Genomic DNA, 23904 nt, shown 5'->3' with positions numbered 1-23904 from the left:
AAATAGTGAGAACAAAGAATCTAACTCTGGTAGCTCTTCCAAAGATAAAATCTATACCAGCAGACCTACCTCAATAGACAACTGTTCTTTCTGTTTATGAATTGCCATCTCAACGCACTTGTCGGCTTGGTGCATGTATTCCAGCATTCTCCCCTCATCTTCTTCACCACCTTCCACGTCACATAGACGAGAAGCGGTCAAAGTTTCCCCATACCCAAATGGAGTAACAGTAAAATTTTGTAAGTCTTTAAGAACGTTTGATAAAGCATCCAACTCAAATTTACTGCTTATGAACAGCATATCATTGTCCCTCTCAAAAAGCTCTTCTTGCCGCTTCCTCAGGATTGTTTCATAACTACGGGGGACAAATTTTGTAACATGCTCCCTTTTTTTGAGTTCTTCAAGACAGAGACTTTCAACAGCCTGAAAAGCATCTTCATAACTCAAATGCTCACATTTTCTCTCACACAAGCTCTGCAAGAGGTAGAATTCCTTCTCTAGCACCTGGAGAATTTCCTTGCCCTGTTGTGTTTTCTCTTCCTTCAGACGCGTCCAAGATGTCAGTTGCTCTCCACATGATGGACCTGTAAACATCCATGATATTAAAGCATCACTTTCGGTCAGCCCCCCATCTTCACGATCACCACCAACAAGGGAAGATACTGCAGAACCATCATCTGCTGAAGCATCATGATATGTGCTAGGAGTAAGCCTACCCTGCAGTAAGCGCTCATCCAAATGGAGACATGATGAATCACAGGTCAAAAGAATCCTCTCTTTGATTTCAGACACTGGTATGCCACTGGCAGAATCATCTTTCTCAGAATATCTGCCTAAACCACAAGAATTAGAAACTTCCCGTAAAAATCTGAGGATTTTTTTAAGCTGGGTGGCTCCCAGGAAGCAGATAGAGAGAGGTGTTTGGTCCAAGCCATGGTTTAAAAGTGATGAACCCGAAGCAAGACCCTGAAGCTCCTCCATGGTATACTGTATCACCTTGTTAAGATGGCTAACTGCAAGATTCTTATGTCTCAGAAGCAACTTAAACATGCTATTTATTCTCCCGAGGAGTCCTGCACGCTCAGAATCATCAGACAGTGGCCAACTCTGTGAAAGTGAATAATCCTTAGACAAATGGTTTTCATCGATATCTCTTAGATCATAATTGGGAATGTCCACATGGTTCTTAATTCCCATGGAACTTCCATGGCAAATATCCCCGACTCCTGATCCATCTTCCAACACCTGTGGTTTCTCATCATCAGGGGAAGAATCACATTTAGCATTGGAGCAACAATCAGCAACAGATTCATCCTTATTCCCGTCAGGATAGTTCCCCATATCAGAATCATCAACAAAATTACAGGGCTGGCATTTCGATTGATTTTCAAGATTGGCCAATGCAGCAGATACATCCACGGGCTTCCATGAACAATTAAGAAGCATATCCACCCAATCAGTCTCAACTTCTTGAGGCAAGACAGACTGTAATTTGGGTGGGAGTTGTCCCATGTGTTCGCGCACAACATGTTGCATGTGTGATTCACAATCTACGAATTTCTCACCACAGCGGCAGCACATCCAGAATTTCCATGTCTTATTGACTTCAGCAAAGCTAAGTGCTTCTGACAGGGCATCCGATGCCAAACCATCCTTGGCTGAACTGAAATAAGCACCGAGTTCATGAACACTCACTTCCAGCAAATTGCGCTTCTTGTCAACACTCATAGAGCTCCAATATGATCGAATTTGATCCATCCTATCCACGGAAGCAGCAATCTTCCGCAAATTGGCATACTTGCGACGCTCTCCCAACCTGTGAGCCCCCGGAGACAATTCCAAAGTCCTCTCGTCTTCGTTCTGGTGCTCAGGCGAGTCTGATGATTTCTGCTGCACCAGCCTGGCAGCAGCAACACGTACCTCAATCTCCTTTCTCCGTTCTTCGGGTGTCTTGGTTGCCTTTTTTATCTCATTAGGTCGCCTGCTCTGAACCATCCTGACTTCCATGGGATCTTCAGGAAGCCGCCTGATTGGGATGAAACGGAGCTTATTATCCTCGGTAGCTGCACTGCCCAAATGTTTCATCCACGAAGAAATCGAAGCAATGTTGGCCTTCTGAATGAGGGACCGAAGATCCTGGTGGACATGGGTGATCCGGGCATCGGGGCTGGACGACTTCATCTGATTCTCATCTTGCAAGCTTTCCTTTCCAGGATCGATCGGATTCTGAATCGAGAGAGCACGATCACACTCCTGCACAACCTCCTCATAACCCTTACTGTCATTCGAGGCCTCGTAAAGCAGATTAGCGTAGAAGTGTGCGAACTCAATGGAGTTGGGAGAGAGTGCAGTTGCACGGCGAGCAGAGTCAATTGCGTTCTTAAGGTGTCGCTGTTTGACATTGGGATCCTCGATTAAGGAAGCCACCTTAACACAGACAGTGCCCTGAACGCGGTAAAGTAAAGCAGAGTTCTCGTGGCGAAGGTGCGCCTCTTTCAGCAGCCTTAAGGCCTTATTATGGTTCCCAACACGGAGAGCATTGAGGGTTCGCTCGCATTCGAGCTTGACTGCAGAGCAGGCTGCAACATCCGATTCAGGTGAAGCAGAGGGTTCGATTTTACGCTGCTCAAAGGCAGAATCATCGAGATTCGGCGAACGCTCATCTTCAACGATTCTATTGACGGATACATCGGCGTCTGAAGATACCGCCGGAGATACTACAGTAGCAGCAGCAGCAGACGGTTTTGAACGCTGCCCAGGGTTTCGCTTCTTATTCCCCATGCGAAGCTGATCCCAAAACTATATTTGCTTTGCATGCATAACAACAAGGGGAAGAGGGTTTGGAATCAAAAACCAGACAGAGAAACACCCACTTGAAATTGGTAATACCCAATTGAAGAACAGTTGATTTCTGCCGGCGTAGACGATCGATTTAACCTTCAATCTGTGATCTATCAGGGTGAGTATCTCTTATCAATCTGTGCGTTCCCTTCGTCCTTCTCGCTCTCACTCACCTACCACGGTAGTAGAACATAGGTGAGATTGAGACGTTTCGATTTTATATTGTTTATCTTCTTTGGGCTTCACTGCTGTTGCGTTGGATTGAAAATGACGATAATAAATGGTTATGCCAGACCCCGGCTGCGTGCTTTCTTGTTGATTCAAAATCGACAGAGGAAGAAAGGTTGAGAAGAAGGAGATGACTTTCGAGTCTTTCTTGGTGACTTTTTGTGCGGGATGAGATTAATCCTGGAGATTCAATGGGCAAGAACCCTTGAAGACTCTGAATAATCCATGACTCGGAACCCCATTATTAAATATTAATTAGCTAAAAATGTTCATAATCGTCAAAGAATTGTAATAATTATAATATAATATTAAGAATTTCAAACGACAACTAAACAGTAATCTTTAATTGTTTGCAGCAAAACGATTGAATTCCGCGAATGACCAAGCTGATTCATCTGACAACTCACTATTCTATATTACCATAAATACACAATCGTCATTGATGAGAATATGAGATGATCTTCTACCAAAAAAAGGAAAAGAATATGAGATGATCCAATCACTGTTCATGTTTCTATCGTTCTATATGGAGTCAAAGACCGAACACATTTCTACCCAAAAAAAAAAAAAAAGACGAAAACATCACCGAAAGAAAAGGAGACAACCAAAAGATAGATCCAAACCTAGATCATTAAATTGAAGGCAAATTGCACTAAATGCCCTCAGGTTTGATGAATTACCACTTGCAGTACATGTTCTCTAGAAGTAACGAAATTGCATGTAGCTGAAATACCCTTCTATTTACGGAGGAATTACCGAAAATCATGGCGAATGAGAAAAACAGAATCAAGAATACCAATCAGAACGAAAGCCTATGAGGAATTGAAATTCTTGTTTTGTTGTTCTCACTATTTCATCCGGTCCCCGCAAAAGGATTAAAATTTTCTCCATAACATCAACAAAAGAAAAACAAGAATCGAAGAGAACTGTGACTATACGCACCAGAAGAGTACCGAAAATGAGAATCTCAATCAGAGCCAACTCAAAACCTGGAGATGAATTCTCGAAAACTGATTTACAACCAGAATCGATTCAGACTTAATGATGAATCTCCGCTGGAGAATATCGAATTCCTTTCTTCAAAACCCTATACAAGTTCTTGATGCTTTTCGATCCTTGATTTTCCAGTCTAAGTGATTCTTCGAAAAAGAACTACAGAAGTTAGATGGATTTCCTGTCCGGAATTTGAAGAGTGAAATCTCAGGAGAAACTCATGAACTTCGCTGAATCTATTCTAAACCACTCTCAACGACACTGTCTGTGCCTCTCTGATGGATATGCAAGCAGGCCAAAGCTTCCGAGGTGTTGAAAGTTTAGAGGGGTAATTTAGTCAGATAACAATTCCTACTGGTGGATTTCGATATTAATTCGAATTTCCGCGGCCAGGCGGCTTATAAGTGCTAATTCATCAAACATTAGGGACCTCACATGGAATTAACCATTTTAATTTCCACAAAAACTTTTCATTCCCTTAAACCCAGTCAAAGTCAAACGCTGCATTTGTTTGTTGGAAGTGGAACACGGGTGGGATGGAAAATTTCGTTGAAAAAATAAACGTTTTTTAAATTCTAAATGTGTTGTGTAGTTTGTTTTGTTGTTTGGAACAGAAAAGTTAGAGACAAAGCATCTTTAAATTAATAAACTTGTCTAGTGAGGTAATGAGCTAATTTTTCCATCCCAAGCTTTTTTAAAATCCTACAACATATGTAGAATTTTATAAAAAACCAAAAAGTAAGACTTACAATTAATATTTTTTCATAAAATTCCTTCATTTCATTTCCTTCTCTCTCACCTCACTACACATGGGGTCCATATGTTTTTTTTTTTTTCTCACGTCATATTTTTAGGTGTTCTTTACAAAAATACCTACTCAATGTTTCACCTAACAAAACTAATTAAAATTTAATTTATATTTATAAAACTAATTAAAATAGTGATTTTTCATCAATTTGACATTTTTACTCTTAAAATTGACCATACCAATATAGGGTGAAAATGACCAAAATGCAAATGAATGAAAAGTGAGTGATTTTTTTCCTTTTGGACAAAATAGTGATTTTTTTTTCTCTTTAGTGTAGTTAGTTTTAGGAATTAAAAATGTTTAAAGGGATAAGAAATCACTATTTTTATTCATTTTGTAAATCCGAACTAGTTTTGTTAAGTAAAACATTTAGTATTTACTAATGTAAAGGAAAATCTAAAAGTAGTTAATCATGTAATTTTTCTAAAGTTTTCTTCTAATGTTGACTCATCATTCAGTCAAAAGGAGGTGATCATTACTCTACTGCAATGAGTTCAATAAGTAAACACTGGGCCATTCTGTATGCAAGGCCAAATGAAAATGCTAATCACATTCTTTCATTATATACGTGGAAAGAGAATCCACCTATAAACACTAACAAAGTCGAGCAAAATTCGACTCTTGTCCTAAACATGTGTATTGCAGGGCAAAGTTTTCTTTCACACTTGGTGTCACCCTTTATTTATGAAGTCATCGCAACATAAGCGTAATTTAAACAAACTTGGTTATTCTTCAATCAATAAATGCACTTAAGGGGAAATTGTTGTCAAACTATGAGCGAGTGCTATGTAATTTGCTCAAAATAAATAAATTTTTATTTCAACGGATAAAACTGGTGTTTCATGCATTCTACGTCAAGTGTAAGCACTCCATCTTACCCAAAAAAATATACCACGACATGATTATGTTATTCTTTTTATAAAAAAAAAATGTATAAGTTGAGAAGATTAACACGTCACATAAAGCCACCCTGCATTCAATTGATTCATCACTTTCTATAAGATAATAATAACAAAAGCCAAGATCTAAACTTTTTGTTTAGTAACTAGTAAGATGTTTTAACTTCTTCTAACCTAACTCATAAAGAAAAGAATGCATTTATATGTTGGATGATAAAACAACTTTGCTAAGATCACAAACATTAAATAGATAATTTTCATTTTTTTATCATCTTATTATATGAATCTTAATGTCTGTTGATATAATATAATTAATGTTCTTTATGTATCATATGAACTTAGCAAATAGGAAACCTCCATTATCCAAATAAAGAAATAAATTTCTACAAATCCACTATGAGAAAGTCACACGCCACTCAATTTGATTTTCTTAGATTAAAGTGTGACATCTAATTACCATGGTATAAAACCCTAATGCCGCAAGAAACCTAAACAATAGCATTACAAATTCTAGTCATTTATTTGATTAAATTATTATTATTATTTCTTCTTTTTTCTTTCCGTACCTCAAAATTTTCTCTTACAATCTGCCTAAAATAAATAAGCCTAGATAGTCAGTGTGTCAGATGAGCTGTGAGAAAGAGTTTTGAGGTAGTGTGGATTTTCCCTAACGGGAAGAGCACACAGTAGTCCTCTGATGGCATTACAACCACAAATTATGTGAGGCCCACAAGTAAAAAATAATAAAATATTAATAAAAATAAAAATAAATAAAAAATAAAAAAACTTCATCACCCAATCCTGTGGGCCTCCTGTAATTAGTGGTCAACAGAGGTCAAGGGAGACGATCCGGACTAATTTTGAGGCTATTGGGGTAGAAGATCTGAATTAGCACAAGATAGACATCACACAATTTTTGCTGGGTTGGGTCAGGTTTTTCAAAACCCAATTCCTCTCAGTTCGACCCGATTCAGACCCAACCCTAAATCTGGCTGAGATATTTTAGCCCATGTCCAATTCTCTCGGGCTTAGCCCAACCCAGTCTGGCCCAGCCTGGATTGTTTTTTTAAGACATGCCATGCTTGGATCATAATGGCATAGAATAACTTCTCGAGTCCTATAGTTACAGATTTATTGCTTTTAGTTAGGCCACAGTGCTTTTCTTTCCTCTTCTTACCCTCCAACACATCCAGCCCCTCCTCCATTACTCCAATGAAAGTGTATGGATTAGCACAAATTGTATGAAGATCAGAAAGCACAAACATACCCAGAAACCACCACCTCAGTTACATTGAGGGTTTATCATACAAGTCATAGTTCCATCAAACTTTCTGCATGCAAGATGTGCCAATGTCAGGAAGACATTTGATTCAACTGTTGTTCACAAGTAACATGCTTGAATTTAATTACATTCAAAAATAGGAACTATCTTTCTCCTTTTCACGCAAAAAAATCTGCAATTATGCTGAGCTCAGATCACCACCAACCAAAGGGCATTCACTCAAAGTAGGAGTAAACCAAAGTATCTGCTGAGAGGCTTACCATACCCAGAAAACACCCAGAGTCGCCTATTCAGTAAAGGAAAGGAATCTAAAAGAATGAAGCAGCTGTTCCACTGATGGTATAACAAGAGAACATCCCATTGCCTAGCCACATTGGCCCCATCCTGTCATAATATTGATAGAAAAGGATGGCAGAACCAGGGAAGGTCATTGACAAGGCTGTAATAGCAATTCCATCTGACATAACATGAAGGTTGATAAACCAATAGCATGATCTTTTCTCCATTCATCTGGGTAGATATTCTTGTGAAGTAACCACCCAGACTGAGCCAGCCTCCTCCTTCAAGCCTGATTGGTAAAGGAAAACCAAAATCTACATCCATAAGTCCCTTCTTGCTTTCCACATCCTCACTGTGCATAAGTTCTAAGAAGTTGCTACCATCATCCCCCGTATGCCTGTCTGGTTCTGTAACAGGCAGGGACAGCAGGAATGTGAGCAATATGACCAGTAAGGGCCATAAGCTTCAAATAACAGCCCAAATCCGGTGGTGATTTTGCTTTGGTAGAATATCCAAGGACCAATGCATGTCTGTGACCGGGGTTGCAGACCCATTTCCATCATGCTCTGGAGCATAGCAAAGACATCGGCAAAATGAGTGTACTTTTAATGAATGCAAGTACGCAAAAAATTGCATCTTTGTAAATTAGGTAGTAAGCAGTTGCGAGCATCGCTAGATATCATTCTCAAGCCTCGTCAATATTGTCTGCTTTTCTCCACAAGTCATTCAGGGGGACGATACCACAGGTTCATCAGGAACCCAATTATTCTGTTCCATTTGTGCCAAGACAGCTTCTGTTTCATCAAGACATCCACAATGGCCAAGAACCTCCATCAAAATGTTGTATGTCACCTTAACAGGCTGGAATCCTACAATCTGCATATCCCAGTATGGCTATAACACAATAACGTAATTCCTTCTTTTTGCTTGCGATGTAGCAATTATATTGGACGCAACCAAATTAGGAATGCAACCATGAAAGATCATCTCAGACAACAGCTTGTAAGCAGCAGCTAGTTGGCCAGGTTTCTAAGTCAGTCGACTATTAAACTATATGTAAAGTATCCGGCACACAGACCCACCTCCTGCATCCGTAGATCCACGTCAAAATGCAACATCAAGAAACTCTGCCTTTGCTTGGATATCAATTAGCATGCAAAAGTTTCTCGATCAGGTTCACATCCAGCATCTTGAATCTGGTGGAAAACATGGATTACTTCATCCATGTAATTTGCATGCCCATAATGATAAATAAGTTGGTTATATGTAACCATATAAGGGCAGCATCCACCCCTGACCATTGATCCAGCAATGTGATTATGGCATTGAATTGTCTGGAACACCCAAGAATGCCAACCATGCTGGTGTAACTATGTTCATCATTTTGATTCCCCACTGGTACTTCACACAAGTCAAGAAAAACTGAGAGCAAGTGAATGATAGGCATCAAATGAGAAGCCCAGAGTCCCCAAAGCCTCTACTGTTACTGGCCCCCGCCTCATCAGGTGCAGAATTTTATTTGCATGCCCAGTTTTTATAGAGCACCAAGTCCGCCTTTTAGAATTGGACTCAGCAATTAAGTGGTATGAATCGGTTTAGCATCATTGGGGTATTGAGGGCTTCCCGTAATCTGAAAGCAAGCAGTGAGTTTGCTTCACTGTACCAGATTCTATGAACCTGGTTGACCTGCTATTAGTGAGTTGCAGAGCCTGTATAACAACTGATGGTTTCCCATGGGTCTTGGAGTAGTCCCTTCAGAAGGCTGCTCAGTTGATGACCTTATGTTGGAAATGGGCCTAGTAAGATCAACCACACAATTCTGAAACAAGAGGAGTGCCTTTATATATGATTGTAATTTACCAAATCAGAAAGGAAAAGGAGACTAGCTGGCTATAATACCAGCCTTGAAAAAGTAATCATTAACATGAGTGGATGTATGCACCAAATCCTTCAAAGCTGTAATGGACATTGCCACTTTCATAAATTGAATCATTAGATCATATTGAAGAAGAGGGAGTGGGTGGAATAGATGGCATTAGAAGTTTAGAACTAGATGAGCACCGCTCTCTACTTCATCTTCTAGTAGTAAGACTTCTTTCTGGTGCCAAAGTCTTCAGTGGTCACAAATCTTTTTTACTTCTTTGTTGCTTTCGAAATATAGTTGTTTTCATCTTCAGTGTGGGTGCATGAACTTCTGTCTGTAGGACTACCTAGTGAACCATTCAGGAAGAAAGATCTAGCACACCGGGAAATGGTACCAATCTGTCTTGATCTCGACATTATTTGCAAAACGTAAACAGCTTTAGTGCCGCTATTCAGAAAAAGGAACCTTGTGTCCCCAGCATTAAAGGGGCAATGATAATAAGAGTGCTCTGAGGCTATCAGTTGCTGATAGGTCATTCACAATAAGAACTCCATTCCCCCAAGACCATCCACAGCATATGCAGTTGAAACTCTCTGTTGAAGTCAGGGAACAGTACCACAAGGCCCCCAAGATTCCCCCTCCCAATCCCTCTAACCCTTACCCCCCAAAAAAATAATAATAAAAAATAAATAAATAAAATCTCTAACATTAACGGGTTGCATTGATCCTTATATCAAGCAAAAGGAAGGCCCAAAAAAAAAAAAATGCAAGACAAGGAAAACTAGTTCTAGGCATCAGGGTTAAAAACTTAAAAGAACTTCTCCTGTACTATAGGTGCAACTAAAAAGCTCATAAGCACCAAAAACTGCTTCCTGGTTGGCATTGAGCCATTAACATAACAACTAGCTCGGTATCCTAAAACAGCAAATTGACCAGCAGCTATCTGTCATTCATATGCTCCTGGGACATAGTTGAATGCCATTACGATTTGATATGGCCTTGATAATAGTACCTGACTTCAGATTCCTAATCTCAATAAAAAGAATTAGAGATTGGGCCACTCAGAAACATCCAAGCTAATAAGTATCAAGGTAAAAATAGTAGTCATATGGCGAAGATAACTTGCAACTTTAAAACAAACAATTGGCTAGTGGTTACTCACCCCTTCCTAAGATTTCTTTTGACAAACTAATGGTTCTACTAGAATTAGTGAAACAGGAACGATGCAGAAGAATTAAATCGACAATGTATGATAGACCAGTTGGCTTCCCATTCTTTTGTGAAATATTGGTGAGCCCAGCCAACATCTAGAGTGTTCATGTGGCTTTCCCTATCAAATTCTGGAATGACTTTCCAGCACAAAGCCTCCAAAAGCTGTGTCCGTACCTACGACAATTTCAAAATTCTTTTCAGGACAACACAAATCTAAGACCAGTCAAGACCTAGAAGATCAGCATATAAATTGCTGCAAATATATGTTCTGGAAGAAGTAGAATAATGGAATTGAAAAAAAAAAAAAAAGTTGCCAACAAGAAAATTAAGTAGTCCAAGATCAGTAAGTGTCAGGATAAAACCTATAAAAGCATTACAAGGATTACATTAACTTTCACCCTGCCACCCACAAGCTCTTTTGTCCGTCAAAGGTCTTCAGATATGACATTTTTAGCCAAGAGGTTGTAGCTCCCATATTTGTCACAGGTTCATAATTTGAACTTTGAAGCATGATCCACTTGAGTAGAATGTATATTCATGAAAGCATTCACAATGAGATGATCAAATTGCAGACAGACATAAGAAAGGAGAAAACATAAACAGTTCACAGGAAATGCTGCAGCCACCACAGCTTTTGTACCAACCGAGGGGAAATAATAGTCAACAGATTATCATAATACCATCCAGATAACAACATGAAAAAGTAAAAGTTTTTCTCATTATGTGAATAGCTATTACCAAACAGATAAAAACTGACTTGTCCAAGCAAAACGGTACCAAAGTTCTAGAAGAAAATGAAAAAAGCATATAAATAATGGCCAAAAAAGGAGGAAGCTTTGTAAGTTAAAACAAGGCACCAAGTGAAAGGCCAGCAAATTGTGCTTTCTAGCTAATTTTAACCTTCACAAGGTTAAGGAGAATGTGAACTGCCCAAAACAAGGAATAACGAGAAACAGGGTTTTTCCTAAGCATCACAGAAGCTCTAGCATATACCTTCTACAGCTCTAACACATTCATTGTACCAAGCTATATCAGAGCAGCAATTTGGAGCATGCTCACAAAAAAAAAAAAAAAGATAAATCAAAAGCTAAGGATACCATGTAGAATGCTGCCAAGAGTGATTCAATTACAATATGCAAAATAATTTCTTCCATGTTTGAGTTGAATTTTGTGCTTGATATCACATTGCATTGAAAATTCAAAACCATAAGCTGCAAAATCTCTCCATTTCATCGTTTTTTAATTTGGAAGATAAAACTCACTCTACTCTTTCCAGTTCAAAACCCTATTATTTGCTTAATTTTTCTAAAATTAAATCCATTATATTAATGGCAAAGTGAATTGACAAGTAAACCAAGATTTGAACTGGTAATACTATTAAAGAAGTAATTTTCATCTTACAGACGGAAAATTATAAGTATTTGTGGTTCTCAACCTCCCTACTTAAGTTTTTTGCTTCTTGAGGGGCACATGTCATAAAGTCATAGACCAAGAAAACAAAACCTCTTATCTTTTTCCTTCGGCATATTATTGTTATTATAATTATTTGGGGGAGGGGGGCTACCCAAGCAATTAGTAACTGAAATCAACAGATGTGTTAGTTTAGGAGGCTAATTTGATTAAAGAAATGAGCCATGGGGAAAGAAAAAGAAGGAATCATGTTGACCAAGCTAACACACCTAGACCATGGGAATTCAGCTAGGTATTCTGATTACTTCCATTGGAGATGATCAGTTCTTATAGGTAATATTCAAGTGTAGATGGTAGAAATAAAAAGTATCTAGTAGTAAACTTTCAACACTGAATGGTGTAACATGCAGAACTCAGGAGGGATAAGCCCAGGATAATACAACTGGAACATTTCAAGCTCTAGTTTAGAGATTTTTTTTTGAATGATGCCACAATGATACAGATGAAGCAAGTACCACTTACCTCAAGCTCTCCACCTGGAGGCTCTAGAAGGACAGGGGAGCCCAAGGATTATAGACTAAGTTTTGAGAATGTCCAACATCCAGCAAATTATCTCAAATCATTCATTTAGTACAATGAACATCTTCCTCATCTGACATTTCGATATGATCACTTTCTTCACCAGTAGAGTCAGATTCTCCCCCAGTTTCTGAGCCCAAATCCTCTTCTTGCTCTCCATTAATTCCCAATGTACCAGTTTCTGAGCCCAAGTCTGCTTCTCGCTCTCCATCAATTCCAAATGTACCAGTTCCTGAGCCCAAGTCCTCTTCCTGCCCTCCTCCTATCCCAAATTTATCTTCAAACCTAAAGCCTACAGATCTATCCTCAACACGATCTCTTCTGATTTCCCTCCTTTCACCATCCCTTCCATCCCAATCAGAGTCAAATAAATCCCGATCCACACGTGCTTTCCTAGGGCTCAACAAAATTAACTCAGCCAATTTTCTCCTTGCCAAATACAGATCATTTGGCTCTATCAATTCACCCTTTCGGTATGCCTCCCGAAGAAAAACCGTATGAAGTTTACCATAATTCCCTCTTGTTGATATATAAAAAATCCCTTGATGTTGAAGCAGAAACTCCTTCAACTTACTGGGTAAATCCATGGCCATTCTAAAATGTGCAATCCTCTCTAGACTAAGCTTCTTCTCCACGGTCAACGAAAGTAACTCATGAATTGTTGCAATTGCTCTCTTCTCCATGCGCTTCTGTGCCTCAAGCGAACGGAGGTCATGACCTGATACATCCTCATATGGTGACCAGTAAGGAAGCCGTTGCCACTTCCACACCGCAATCTTATAGTATTTACCAATCTTAAACCCAGGAGGGAAATTAACAATGAAAGAAAATCTTATGTTTTCAGCATCAATACCTCTTTCCCTGTATTCTTTCTCCCTCAGTTTCTCAATAGCACAGACTGCCAAACTTGGGTCTTCGTCAACTATCTCAACATACTTAGACCGAGGATCTTCCGCATCAAACAACCGGAAGAACTGTGGATTCTTAAGAATTACAGAGAACTCGAAGTCATCAGGAAGCCCAAAATCACGCCGGGCAATTCTTATATGTTCAAGGCGAAGGCGAGCTGTTTTCGACAACATAAGCAGCTTACGGAGACGGGTAATGGCATCTGGAATTTGGGCCTGAAGGGCTTGACTTTCTTGCTCAATCTGAAGGTTTGCCTTCCGGGTGAGACGACAATAGAGGATTCTCTGAACCGGGTGTTCATATATCTCAAAGACATGGGGGAATTTGAGGATGAACGCACCAGCCTCATGTTGTTTGAAGCCGAGGCGACGAGCTAAAGTGTCGAGGCGAGAAACGCAGATGGTGCGGTTTGGTTGACTGTGGATGATATCCTGAAACTTAAGGACCTTGCGTATCTTCTTATAGACTTCCATGTAGTTATCATATCCATGATCTCTGACTCTCTGTTGTTTCTTCGGGATTGAAGTGGACTGTGACATAGCTCTGGAACAAGTAAATTCATAGTAAAGGTGATGCTTAGCTATCAAGGTTTGTTTATGGCAGTGATTGTGATTGATTTTGAGAAATCTAAATGGGGAATAAGCGAAAAATCTAAGATTTTGCATCGTTTCTGTGGTTTTCACAACTTAGAGAGTAGCCGTAGAATTCTTTGAGAATTGGAAGTGCAACTCATTAGGGTTCTACTCAAGAATTGAAGATGAAGCAAATCTCTGGAGTGAAACCCTTATTCAGTAAGGACCAGGGGACAAAGGCAGGGGTGCTAGTGGTAATTAAGGCATAGTATTGGGAAGGTTTGAATAATAATTTAATTAAAAAAAAAAAGGGTAAATGACAACTGCAACTGCAAATGATGCTCGAGGCTTTAAGATTGAGTCTTGATATGCATGGATCGACTCTTACACAGAAGCAGCATCAAAGCATGGAATCGTTGTATGTCTCTCATTGGAAGCTGTTCCAACATGCAACAATTCAAGGCTGTTCATGCGCTTTTCGTCGTCCATGGTTTCCACCACAACAATTACGCTTTGAGTAAGCTTATTTCCTTCTGTGCTCTCTCCGACTCTGGAAGTCTCACGTATGCTTCTCTTCTGTTCTACCAAACTTCAAATCCGAATGCATTCATCTACAATACCCTCATTAGAGCCTACTCTCGCAGTTCAGAACCACAACGTGCTTTTCATTACTTCCACCTGATGTTGCTAGATGACAGCGTTACTCCTGGTCAACACACTTTTCCTTTTGTTCTTGCGGCTTGTGCGAACATCTCCTGTGTCTCTTCGGGTAAGCAACTCCACTGCTGGGTCTTTAAAAACGGTTTGGCTTCTTCCGACTCTCACATTCAGACTGCCCTTGTCCGATTTAATGCTGACAGTGGTTTATTAGTTGATGCCCAGAAGGTTTTTGATGAAATTCCTAACAGAGATGTTATCCAGTCGAATGTACTCATGAAGGGGTATCTTCGTTTTGGTTTTGCCTTAGAGGCTCTGAAAGTCTTCCGTAGTCTGCTACTCTCCGGAGTTCTGCCCGATGAGTTCTGTGTGGCTACTGCACTCACGGCTTGTGCTCAATCTGGGTCTCTTCAACAAGGAATGTGGATCCATGAGTACATTAAGAAGAGGAAAGGGATCACTGTGGATGTTTTCATCGGAACAGCCCTTGTTGACATGTACAGCAAGTGTGGATGCATTGACAAGGCTGTGGAAGCATTTGAGGAAGTGCCTAGAAGAAATGTCTTCTCCTGGGCTGCAATGACTGGTGGGTTTGCAGTGCATGGATATGCGAGAGAAGCACTCCGCTGCTTGCAAAGAATGCAGGAGGAAGATGGGCTTATGCCGGATGCAGTAGTGCTTCTTGGGGTTCTAACGGCATGCACCCACATAGGACTTGTAGAGGAAGGCAGGCACCTTTTAGGGAGCATGGAGGACGTTTATGGTATTGCACCAAAACATGAGCATTATAGTTGCACAGTCGACTTGCTTTGCAGGGCAGGCCAGTTAGATGAGGCACTTGAACTCATTAAAAGAATGCCAATGAAGCCACTTGCTTCTGTCTGGGGCTCATTGCTGACTGGTTGTAGGAGCCATGGAAACGTTGAGCTTGCTGAGCTAGCAGTTGAAGAATTATTACGGCTTAACCACGATGATGTTGCCAAGGAAGATGGGGCTTATGTTCAGCTGTCGAACATCTATCTTGGTGCAAAGAGATCCGACGATGCGCGTAGGATCCGAATGATGATTGGTGATAAAGGAATCAAGAAAATACCTGGGTGCTCTGTTATTGAGGTGAATGGGCTGGTTAGTGAGTTTGTTGCAGGGGATGTGGCACACTACCTTCGACATGAGATACATGAAATGCTGAATTTATTGTCATTTGAAATCATTCATCAACAATTATAGTATAAATATAGTTGACTGGAGGCTCTTAATCATTTTAAGTAGATCACTACAACTGATGCTTGTTTAAACTCTGAGCAGATGAAGAGTTTCAGTAGTGATTTGATCATACCATAATGGTTTCAAGCTGCCATCAATTGGAGAAGTTTTTATGGGTTGTGATCATGGTTAGTAAATATGCATGTTATATGCATATCAATGTATTGATGAAGAATGTAATTTTCAACAATATTTGGCAATCTTTCTACCTTCACATGGAACAATATGAGGAAAGACTATTGACATTTGGGTAAGGCTGGATAGAGCAATCGCTAACAAACTTGACAATGCCATTTCATGAAATCCACAATGTTTATGAGGTCAAAGTGGGTTCCAAGAACTTCCCTGTTCTTGTGGATTCCGAAGGTTGTAAAACTCCTGGACGGTGGCCCTTCCCTTTTGGAGAAACAGGGCTTTGACACCCAAATTGTAAAAATGTTGCTCAGCTAGTCAAGAACCCAGGATATAGTGGAGCAGCATCTCAAACTCTCCAACAAAAACAAAGGAACTCCAGAGGTAGATTCAAGATTTGGAATGCTTAAGTTTTTGGAAATTTATAATTGGTATTCAACCCTCAAATCAAGGACGATTTTTGGAAAGTGAAATCTCAAATTCAGTGATTGAATCCTTGATTCCTCAACACCTCTTTCTTTCATGCCCTTAGAATGCAAAGGAGATGTGCCAACAAAATCCTCAACATCGAGAAGGGGGATGATAACTGGCCTACTACCCAGCCAGAGGATAAAACAGAGTACCTCAACTGCTTCCAGCATTCATACTCTTTTGGGAAGATTTGACTTAACTTTCTTCAATATATATGGAGTTGTATGATTGAATCTCTCCTAAAGTTTCAGATGAGATGAACCATATCTTATGCACATGCCTTGGTGCTATAGAAGTGAAGCATCCTCTGCTTAGCATGATGCCTACAAAGCCATCAGGTTAAGATGGCCTCCATTATCTTCATCTAACTTCTTTGAGTTTTGTTTACTAGTTCTGTGGTTCCAGGACTGTGCCTGTTCAATTCAACAAAAGTCTAATCTTCTATATACCTAAGAAGAGTTGCCCCTCAACTGTTGAGGATTGTTGCCCTATAACTCGACCTGGCATTCCCCACAAAACTGATCTCTGAGATTATGGTCACGCAGCTCAAGGAGATTCTCCCTCACTATGATGCTCGTCAATCAGCATTTATTCCTGGCATTTCATTTTAGTCAATGTTTATTTAGCCCACGTTGTCTATCATTTCATCCGTGGCAAGAAAAAAGGGCAAGAAAAGGTTTGTTGCTCTAGAATTGGATGTCAAAAGAAGCCTCCAGTGAGCTTGAACAGGGTTCAATAGAGCAACTGTTTCTTCAGCTTGGCTTTCAGAGCCACTGGATTCAAATGGTAATGGCTTGCATCAAAATTGATTAACTTCATTCTCCTTGATTCTTTATGTGGTTCCATCTGTACCCTCAAGAGGGATTTGACAGGGGAACCCCCTATTGCCGGTGATATATTCCCACGTACGTCCAAGACTTGTGCTCCCACAGCTTCCAACAATCCTATTAGATGATTTTATTCACCTATCAGCATTACACCTTCGAAAATTTTCTTGTTCTCCAAGGCTGCTTTTAAATCTATTTTAGGCAAGTGGTTAACCTAACATGGCACAGGATTCAAGGGATGGTTCTCAAGAATTCTTCATATCAACCATTGGGTTGGTCCTCAAAAATATCTATGATTGCCTTTGGCAATTGGGAAACAAATCAAATCTATTCAAGGATATCTGAGACAAAAGTTGTGAGCATATCCAAAGCACAAGAGTGTAGCTGCTTACACTGCTGGTAAGCAAATAATGCTTAAGTTGCCTTTTCTCATGCTGGTATGATTTTATTTGAAAGGTTTCTGCCAAGTTCTTTTGGGACCAAGCAAAAGGAGACTCAAGGATGAAATGGATTTCATGGAAGAGACTCCGCAGATCAAAATCTAGAGATGGTCTAGGAGTTAAAACTCCCCAAATTAGGTAAATTAGATGCATAACACATATACTACTAGTATATAATAAAAATTTGTTATAGGAAGGCTGGTTTTGGCTAGGCATTCTACGGGTATCTACACTTTCCCCAAGCCTAACCTGACACTTACCCATAGATTGAGTTCTGGATATAATTTAGTGCCTCATACAAAGGAGGGACACCATTTAGTCCTAGAATTTGATCTAGGTGGCAACACTCTTTCACATCACAGCATACATGCTCCTCTAGATGCACTGCACATTGGATTTTCATCCAGTGCACCTTTAGGGGTATTATCATAATGCTCCAATCTTTTTTGTGCTCAAGCCACCTTTCATCTTGTAAAGGTGAATCTATAATTTTCAAATATCAGAAGGAAAATACCACAACTTCCACAGGCATATGCTTCTTGCTTTGGAAGTTACAATTAAGCAATAAACTAGTTCCTTAAGTACCCTTATTACATAAATTCTTAACAATACTATTATTGAAGCTATGGGCAATATTATGCTGATAACTGAGATACTCTGTGGACCTGCTGGAGTAGAAAAACTTCTTGTGATAAATTTCAATTTTCCTTTAGAAGGTAGTATTGTTTATTTATTTATTCGTTTCATTTTGAGCTTACTGTAACTTTAGGTCCATGATTCATTTGGTATGAAGTGAACTTGAATGAAAAAGCTCCAATTTTTTAATTGAGTAATGCTCTATTCTGTGGGTATGTACAGAAACAAGTATTGGTACATTGGCATGATGCTCTTCATCGTCAAGTGGAATCTGTTTAATGGGTGGGCTAAACATAATTTTGGATCTATCTGAAGGACTAATTGAGGCAGTCAAGTAATAAAAGTGGCTATCTTTGAAGCACTTGATTGACCCAAGGTTCGAGATCCTACTAAACATGCCAAACAGGGAGGTAGGTTCATGGCCTTGGGACATCTGTGCCTTGAAGTGACCATGATGGTGGATCTGATCATCACCAATTTTGTTTGTTAGTAACCTTATCCATACTTCTTGGCAAGTATCAATTTGACTTGTTTGTATAGGTTCCTATTCAGTTTTCAAGTTGTGGCAAGAAATAAAGGAAAGATGGTGGCTGCTTATTTTGTAACACAGACATCCTTCTTGAAAGGTTGTTAGAACTATACTCTGGTTGCTGCACAGAGAATGCTTGCATGTACACTTTTTCTCCCCTCTCTTTCAGTACACTATACAATGACTAAACAATAATACAAGAAAATTTGCATTTTTAGAATGTAGGTGGTGCTTGGTATTTCACTTGTTAATGCATATTCCCCTTGCTTTCCTATATGAGTTGTTTCCATACTGTAGTTCCCATGCAGGATGATGATAGTTTTGGTAGTTGTCCTGCCTCAATGTCTACATGTAAACTGGGCAGTCTTTGTGTTTGAGTCGAAGCTGTTGCATACTTGCATTAGTTTGTGGACCTGCAGTAAACTTACATTATAGACTTTCTCTCTTTCACTATTTAGTATTTAATACTAGATGTCAAATATATAGAGTTTGGATGAACAAAACATAATGCAGTGGGAGGCAAACTATGGAACTCATCCAAGAGTCTGGATCACCTCTTTGTAGTGCTCCTTTGACATTTTTTTTCATCATACATTTTATGTGGGGCCCACATATAAAATTGATAAAATAATTTAGGGGTGAGATCCTGAGTGGGTCCCACATAAATTGTATCGTGAAAAAGTGTAAAGCCCAATGGGAAGTAATCCGGACTAAATCCTCATCCAAGCAGGGGACTAGTAAGCTTTTGCATTTACAGAGTCCAATAATGTCTATCTATGCGGAAACAACAACCACAACAACCAGCTACCCCAGATCAGCCAATATCCTGAGACGTGGGGCTTACCCCATGTGTGTTGTCTGATCTGGGATTAGGTAACCTCTCTGAGTAAACTGATCCCAACTTGCAGTGATGCAGCTCAACACTGATGAAAGTTTTTGAAAAGGAAGACAGAAAAGCCGTACACTGACCTCTTGGGAGAATGCAGTTCAGATTCTCTTACAGGAATCATCCTCGTACGAGAATCTGAGGCAGCCAGCTCCAGGGACATCTGCACTCAATCTGGTGGGGCTGAGCAGGGCAGGGCAGGGCAGGCACCAACCCACCACATAGACTACCCTGTAGAAGCAATTATCTTAGGTGCTTTTGCATTGGTCTTGTGGGGATGAAAACAGGTATGATTGTGTTTGTGGTGCTCTAATCATTATCATCATCATCACAACATGCAAGCCTTTGCAACCTTTGCATTTGATTAGGGTTTTGCTTGAAACTTTTGGAAAGGAAGGGGGCATCATCATGGCTCTAACAGCTGCCTCACATGGAGTGTTTGATGTATAAGCCCTCTTCATCCATTAAATACGGAAACACTTTTGGGCTCTTCTTCTCTAGGCAATCAGCTTTAGCACTAAAAAGACTAGATGGTCCAGCCACTCATTCTGTTAATTGTAGGTCAACTGGTCAAGCAAGTTTCCCCAATTCTAACCACCCAGGAACACCTTCCCTCCAAAAAAAAAAAAAAAAAAAAATTCATGGTGAATAGTTGGTTACCAAACCCTGAATGGTCTGTGTGGATTAGGTTCCTAATCTTGCAAAGAAGACAATAAGTCTAAGTAGGCTATATGACAGTCAGCCATAAGCTCAAAATAGAAAATTGGTTGGTAAGTGGGGTTTTCAAAAAAAAAAAAATTAAAGAGAGTTGATTCAATTGACAAAGGCTAGTCCTCCATAGATCAAGATTTCAAATTTCCTTTAAGGTCTGAAGCATACATAAACTCTCCTGAAGATTACCCAAGGTTCACGTAACTGAGCCTGAACATCTCAGATCCAGAAAACTCAGAACAGCTCCCAGTTGATTTGGATTTGATTCTTTAAAAGATTTTTCTCAAACCCTGATCTTGCACCTCCTCAATTATTTGTTTACTAGCAGGGTTCAAGGAGGGGGGAGTCAGATCTACAGGATTGTCCAGAGTTGAAAACTTGGGTAAAGTTTTCAAATCTTTGTATGGATTTGGAACCATTGCTACTGTGTCAGAGGTGTTTTGTCTTTTGTTTCCAACCATGTATAGGAGAAAAGGACAAACATTTCTACTTTTTCTTTTACGTAAAAGCATTTTCTGTCTTAAATGTGTTTCAACATGTCTCGGTTCTTTTTCCTTTTTTTACTGTAATAACTGGAAAATTAGGCCTTGATTAAGATCAGTGATTAAATTTTTAAGCGGAAAAGAAAACCATTGAAACTTGATTAGGACTTTGAAAGTCTTGAAAACTAGTCTAATTTTAAAAAATACCAATGGATTTAACTCTTCTCCATGGTACATTTAAACAGAATCAATCTGTCCATGAATCTTGCAGAGGACCATTTCGATTAATAATCGAATATTCTCTTTTATTTGGAATTACTGATTCTTGATTTAATAGGTGGGGACAAGAAACCAGCTACCCTGAATCTGTTTCTATCAACCATTATCAAGATTCAAGGTCTAAGGCTATATATATGAAAGATCAGTTTTCAGCCATGACTCTTATTTTCATCTTTCTCATCCGATTTCAATCAAAACTTATCTTCGTGGCTTCATGGAAGTTTGAGTTTTCAACCATTCTTTGGTGGCTGAAGAAGAAAGAGCAGAGCTTCAAAGATGTGGAAATTTGGTGTGGACGACATTGTTTCATGTTGACTTTATCTTGTCTTATTGCAGGAAATTAGTATTATTTGGCCGTGTGGGATGGAGAAATAACTAACTTAAGCAAACATTTTCAATTGATGGAAGATATAAACACCATCACTATTTTATTTTCTTTGGAGTTGATGGGGACTATTACATATGCTATAGGTAGGGTCAAACTTATGACATCTTCACTAAGAGACATTGATCACTAATGACTGATCAACCCTTCAATGGTAGCACTATACTAATTCATGAACTCATCATCTATCATTCAACTTGTAAGATAAGATATTGACTCCTGTTTATGCTTATATCATCATCATAGTTTGACAATATGATATCAATTAGACTTAGGTTAATTCATTCCAAGACATAATCAATTTCAAGCTTCTACTTTATAGGGGCATTTACGGAAAGAAAAAAAAAAGGTCCTTTAAGGGTGGGGGAAAGTATTAATCTTGTTTCATACTAAAGAAAATTAATATATTATAATGAAAGAAAGGATTTAACTTCTTTTTTATATCCATGGTGAAGGGAGAATCTCTTGATCCATCTTACTTAGTCCTTCATTGAATTGAACAAGGGTATTTTTGGACATGAACAATAGGCCATGAGATTTTTCTTATTCTAATAAACTTAGAGTCTAATTATAATTGCATGTTGTTATTGGTGAAGAGATTCCATTTATTTCAAATGCATGACCTTTTTGGTAAGAAAATTGTAACACACGATGAGTATATATTGTCTGGTGACCGAAGAATATCTTCACCTACCATTTTTTTTATGAGTGTTAAGAATGCGAAGGTAGCCCAAGTTCATTTGGACTTCACATAGGAATATAGCATAAAAAAAAATTATGATTATTGGTATAAAAAACTTAATTAATCATAAATGGAGAAGGGTTTTCTTGTTTCGCATGTAAGTATGGGTTTCACTCTTACCAAAAAAAAAAAAAAAAAGTATGGGTTTCACATATGATCACATCTAGGGGTAAATATTAAGCACATAATATAAATAAAATTCGTCTTTTTATTTTTTTTTGTTTACCAACTCCAGTTTTCAAGGCTTTATCCTGACTAATTCAGTGTTCGACCCGGGTCACACACCTGGCTGTGATGGGTGGTCTACTAACGGAATTTTTCGCATCCATAAGGTTTTGATACCGAAACTTTGCTTAAACGGAACTTAAGCAGACCAAGCTGCTTACCACTTGGACCAATCCAGTTGATAAAATCCATCTTTTTAACTAACCTTTCATCTCTATCACATATTATATATGCTATTGTCAATCGTATTTATGATGCTACATTAATTTTTGCCTTAAAATTTGGATAAAATGAAATTTTTGAAAAATTATAATTTTTAGGAGTAGATATTTTGTAATATATTTATTGCTGAGGTCATTTTCGAAGACTTTAGAGAAGAATATTATGTGCTGTAGAAGTATTGGTATGACTTCTAGATACATTTGAAACTTGAGAGGGGGATTCATTTCTAAAAAATAAAAGAATGGGAGAAGATGGAGTCAAGGCATTCATGAATCATGAGGCTTGATTAAGAAAAAAGTATATTGACCACAAAAAAATTATAGACCACTGAAAATATATAAAATTAAGAAGAAAGTGTTTTTTCACCATCTTAGTTGAATGTCCATCACACCTACCTAGGAATGATTTAAGCAATCGATTGAATTAGTTAATTTCTATTGACATTGGAAAGCATTATTAGTTATTGGACAATTCAGCCAATGTAAAAAAAAATGTTTCACCACCCCTCCCCTTCCCCTAAAAACCAAAAAAAAAAAGAAAGCCAATAAGGGTGTTAGAAGTGGGACCCAATATGATAAATTGGTAATCGAGGTGCACGCAAGTTGGTTTGACTATTGCGGATGACAAAAGTCCTTCTTAAGAATGTAATCGAGGTGCACGCAAGCTGACCCGAATGAACATCAGACAAAAAAAAAAAGTTTAAAATCATAATAAAGACCTAGACACTGGAATTACCTGGCTCAGCTCAAAACTCAAAGCAAATTGAAACCAATAAAGATTATACAATCTATGTAAAATAAAGTCTTATGATATTAGTACAGACCTTAGAATAAAATCAAAACCACACCCAAAAACCAAAAGAAGCAAACACCATAACCAGCTCAGCTTAGAGTTTATATCTAAGTTGAAACCATTTTTATTTTTTGGTGAGAATTGAAACCAATATAAGATTATAGAATTAATGTAAGAAAAGTTTATCTAAAACTACGTTTGTTTGCTGGAATAAAGGTGGGATGGGAAAAAATGGGTGCATTTTTTTTTTAAAAAATTAAATTTTTTATATTTTTTCTTTAAATCCTAGAAGTGTAGTTTATTTGGTTGTTTGGAATAAAAAAGTTAGAGACAAGTTTATTTAAAATGT

General features: G+C 38.7%; 3 protein-coding genes and 2 pseudogenes across 8 annotated transcripts in view; 1 reads left to right on the top strand and 4 right to left on the bottom strand.

Moving 5' to 3' along the window:
• LOC149006833 (uncharacterized) overlaps positions 1-4379 on the bottom strand; it is a 38545-nt gene extending 34166 nt beyond the window's left edge. For 4 of the 6 annotated variants that reach the window (XR_016175022.1, XM_089165239.1, XM_089165244.1 and 1 more), the window contains exon 1: positions 70-4379. Coding sequence is in view for 5 of the 6 variants with exons in the window: in XM_089165239.1 (XP_089021365.1) it covers positions 70-2781 (2712 nt within the window). In the remaining variant the exon portion in view is untranslated. The remainder of the gene's footprint in view (positions 1-69) is intronic. The other 2 variants (XM_089165241.1, XM_089165242.1) reach the window with 2 other exon arrangements.
• Positions 4380-7266: 2887 nt separating this feature from the next.
• On the bottom strand, positions 7267-8777 carry LOC149006832 (uncharacterized; annotated as a pseudogene).
• A 154-nt stretch (positions 8778-8931) lies between these two features.
• On the bottom strand, positions 8932-9730 carry LOC149006831 (pentatricopeptide repeat-containing protein At1g18900-like; annotated as a pseudogene).
• A 117-nt stretch (positions 9731-9847) lies between these two features.
• Positions 9848-14428, bottom strand: RPD1 (Ubiquitin carboxyl-terminal hydrolase family protein). Its single transcript, XM_089165199.1, has 2 exons — positions 12339-14428; positions 9848-10580 (listed from the first exon to the last, which is right to left on the bottom strand). The coding sequence occupies exon 1, from the start codon at positions 13967-13969 to the stop codon at positions 12440-12442; it is 1530 nt and encodes a 509-aa protein (XP_089021325.1). The 5' UTR covers positions 13970-14428; the 3' UTR covers positions 9848-10580; positions 12339-12439.
• Positions 14169-18303, top strand: LOC149006829 (pentatricopeptide repeat-containing protein At3g28660-like). Its single transcript, XM_089165201.1, has one exon. It carries the CDS (start codon positions 14249-14251, stop codon positions 15758-15760), a length of 1512 nt encoding a protein of 503 aa, XP_089021327.1. The 5' UTR covers positions 14169-14248; the 3' UTR covers positions 15761-18303.
• Positions 18304-23904: the final 5601 nt, after the last annotated feature.

This window comes from Hakea prostrata, chromosome 8, assembly GCF_041222555.1.
Source record: "Hakea prostrata isolate BN-2017 chromosome 8, UWA_Hpros_2, whole genome shotgun sequence".
NCBI lineage: Eukaryota > Viridiplantae > Streptophyta > Magnoliopsida > Proteales > Proteaceae > Hakea > Hakea prostrata.
This window is presented reverse-complemented; position numbering and strand designations above follow the sequence as displayed.

Bases quoted from the DNA above. Each gene is read 5' to 3' on its own strand.
- RPD1 (XM_089165199.1), bottom strand. From the start codon at position 13,969: ATGCAAAATCTTAGATTTTTCGCTTATTCCCCATTTAGATTTCTCAAA.
- LOC149006829 (XM_089165201.1), top strand. From the start codon at position 14,249: ATGGATCGACTCTTACACAGAAGCAGCATCAAAGCATGGAATCGTTGT.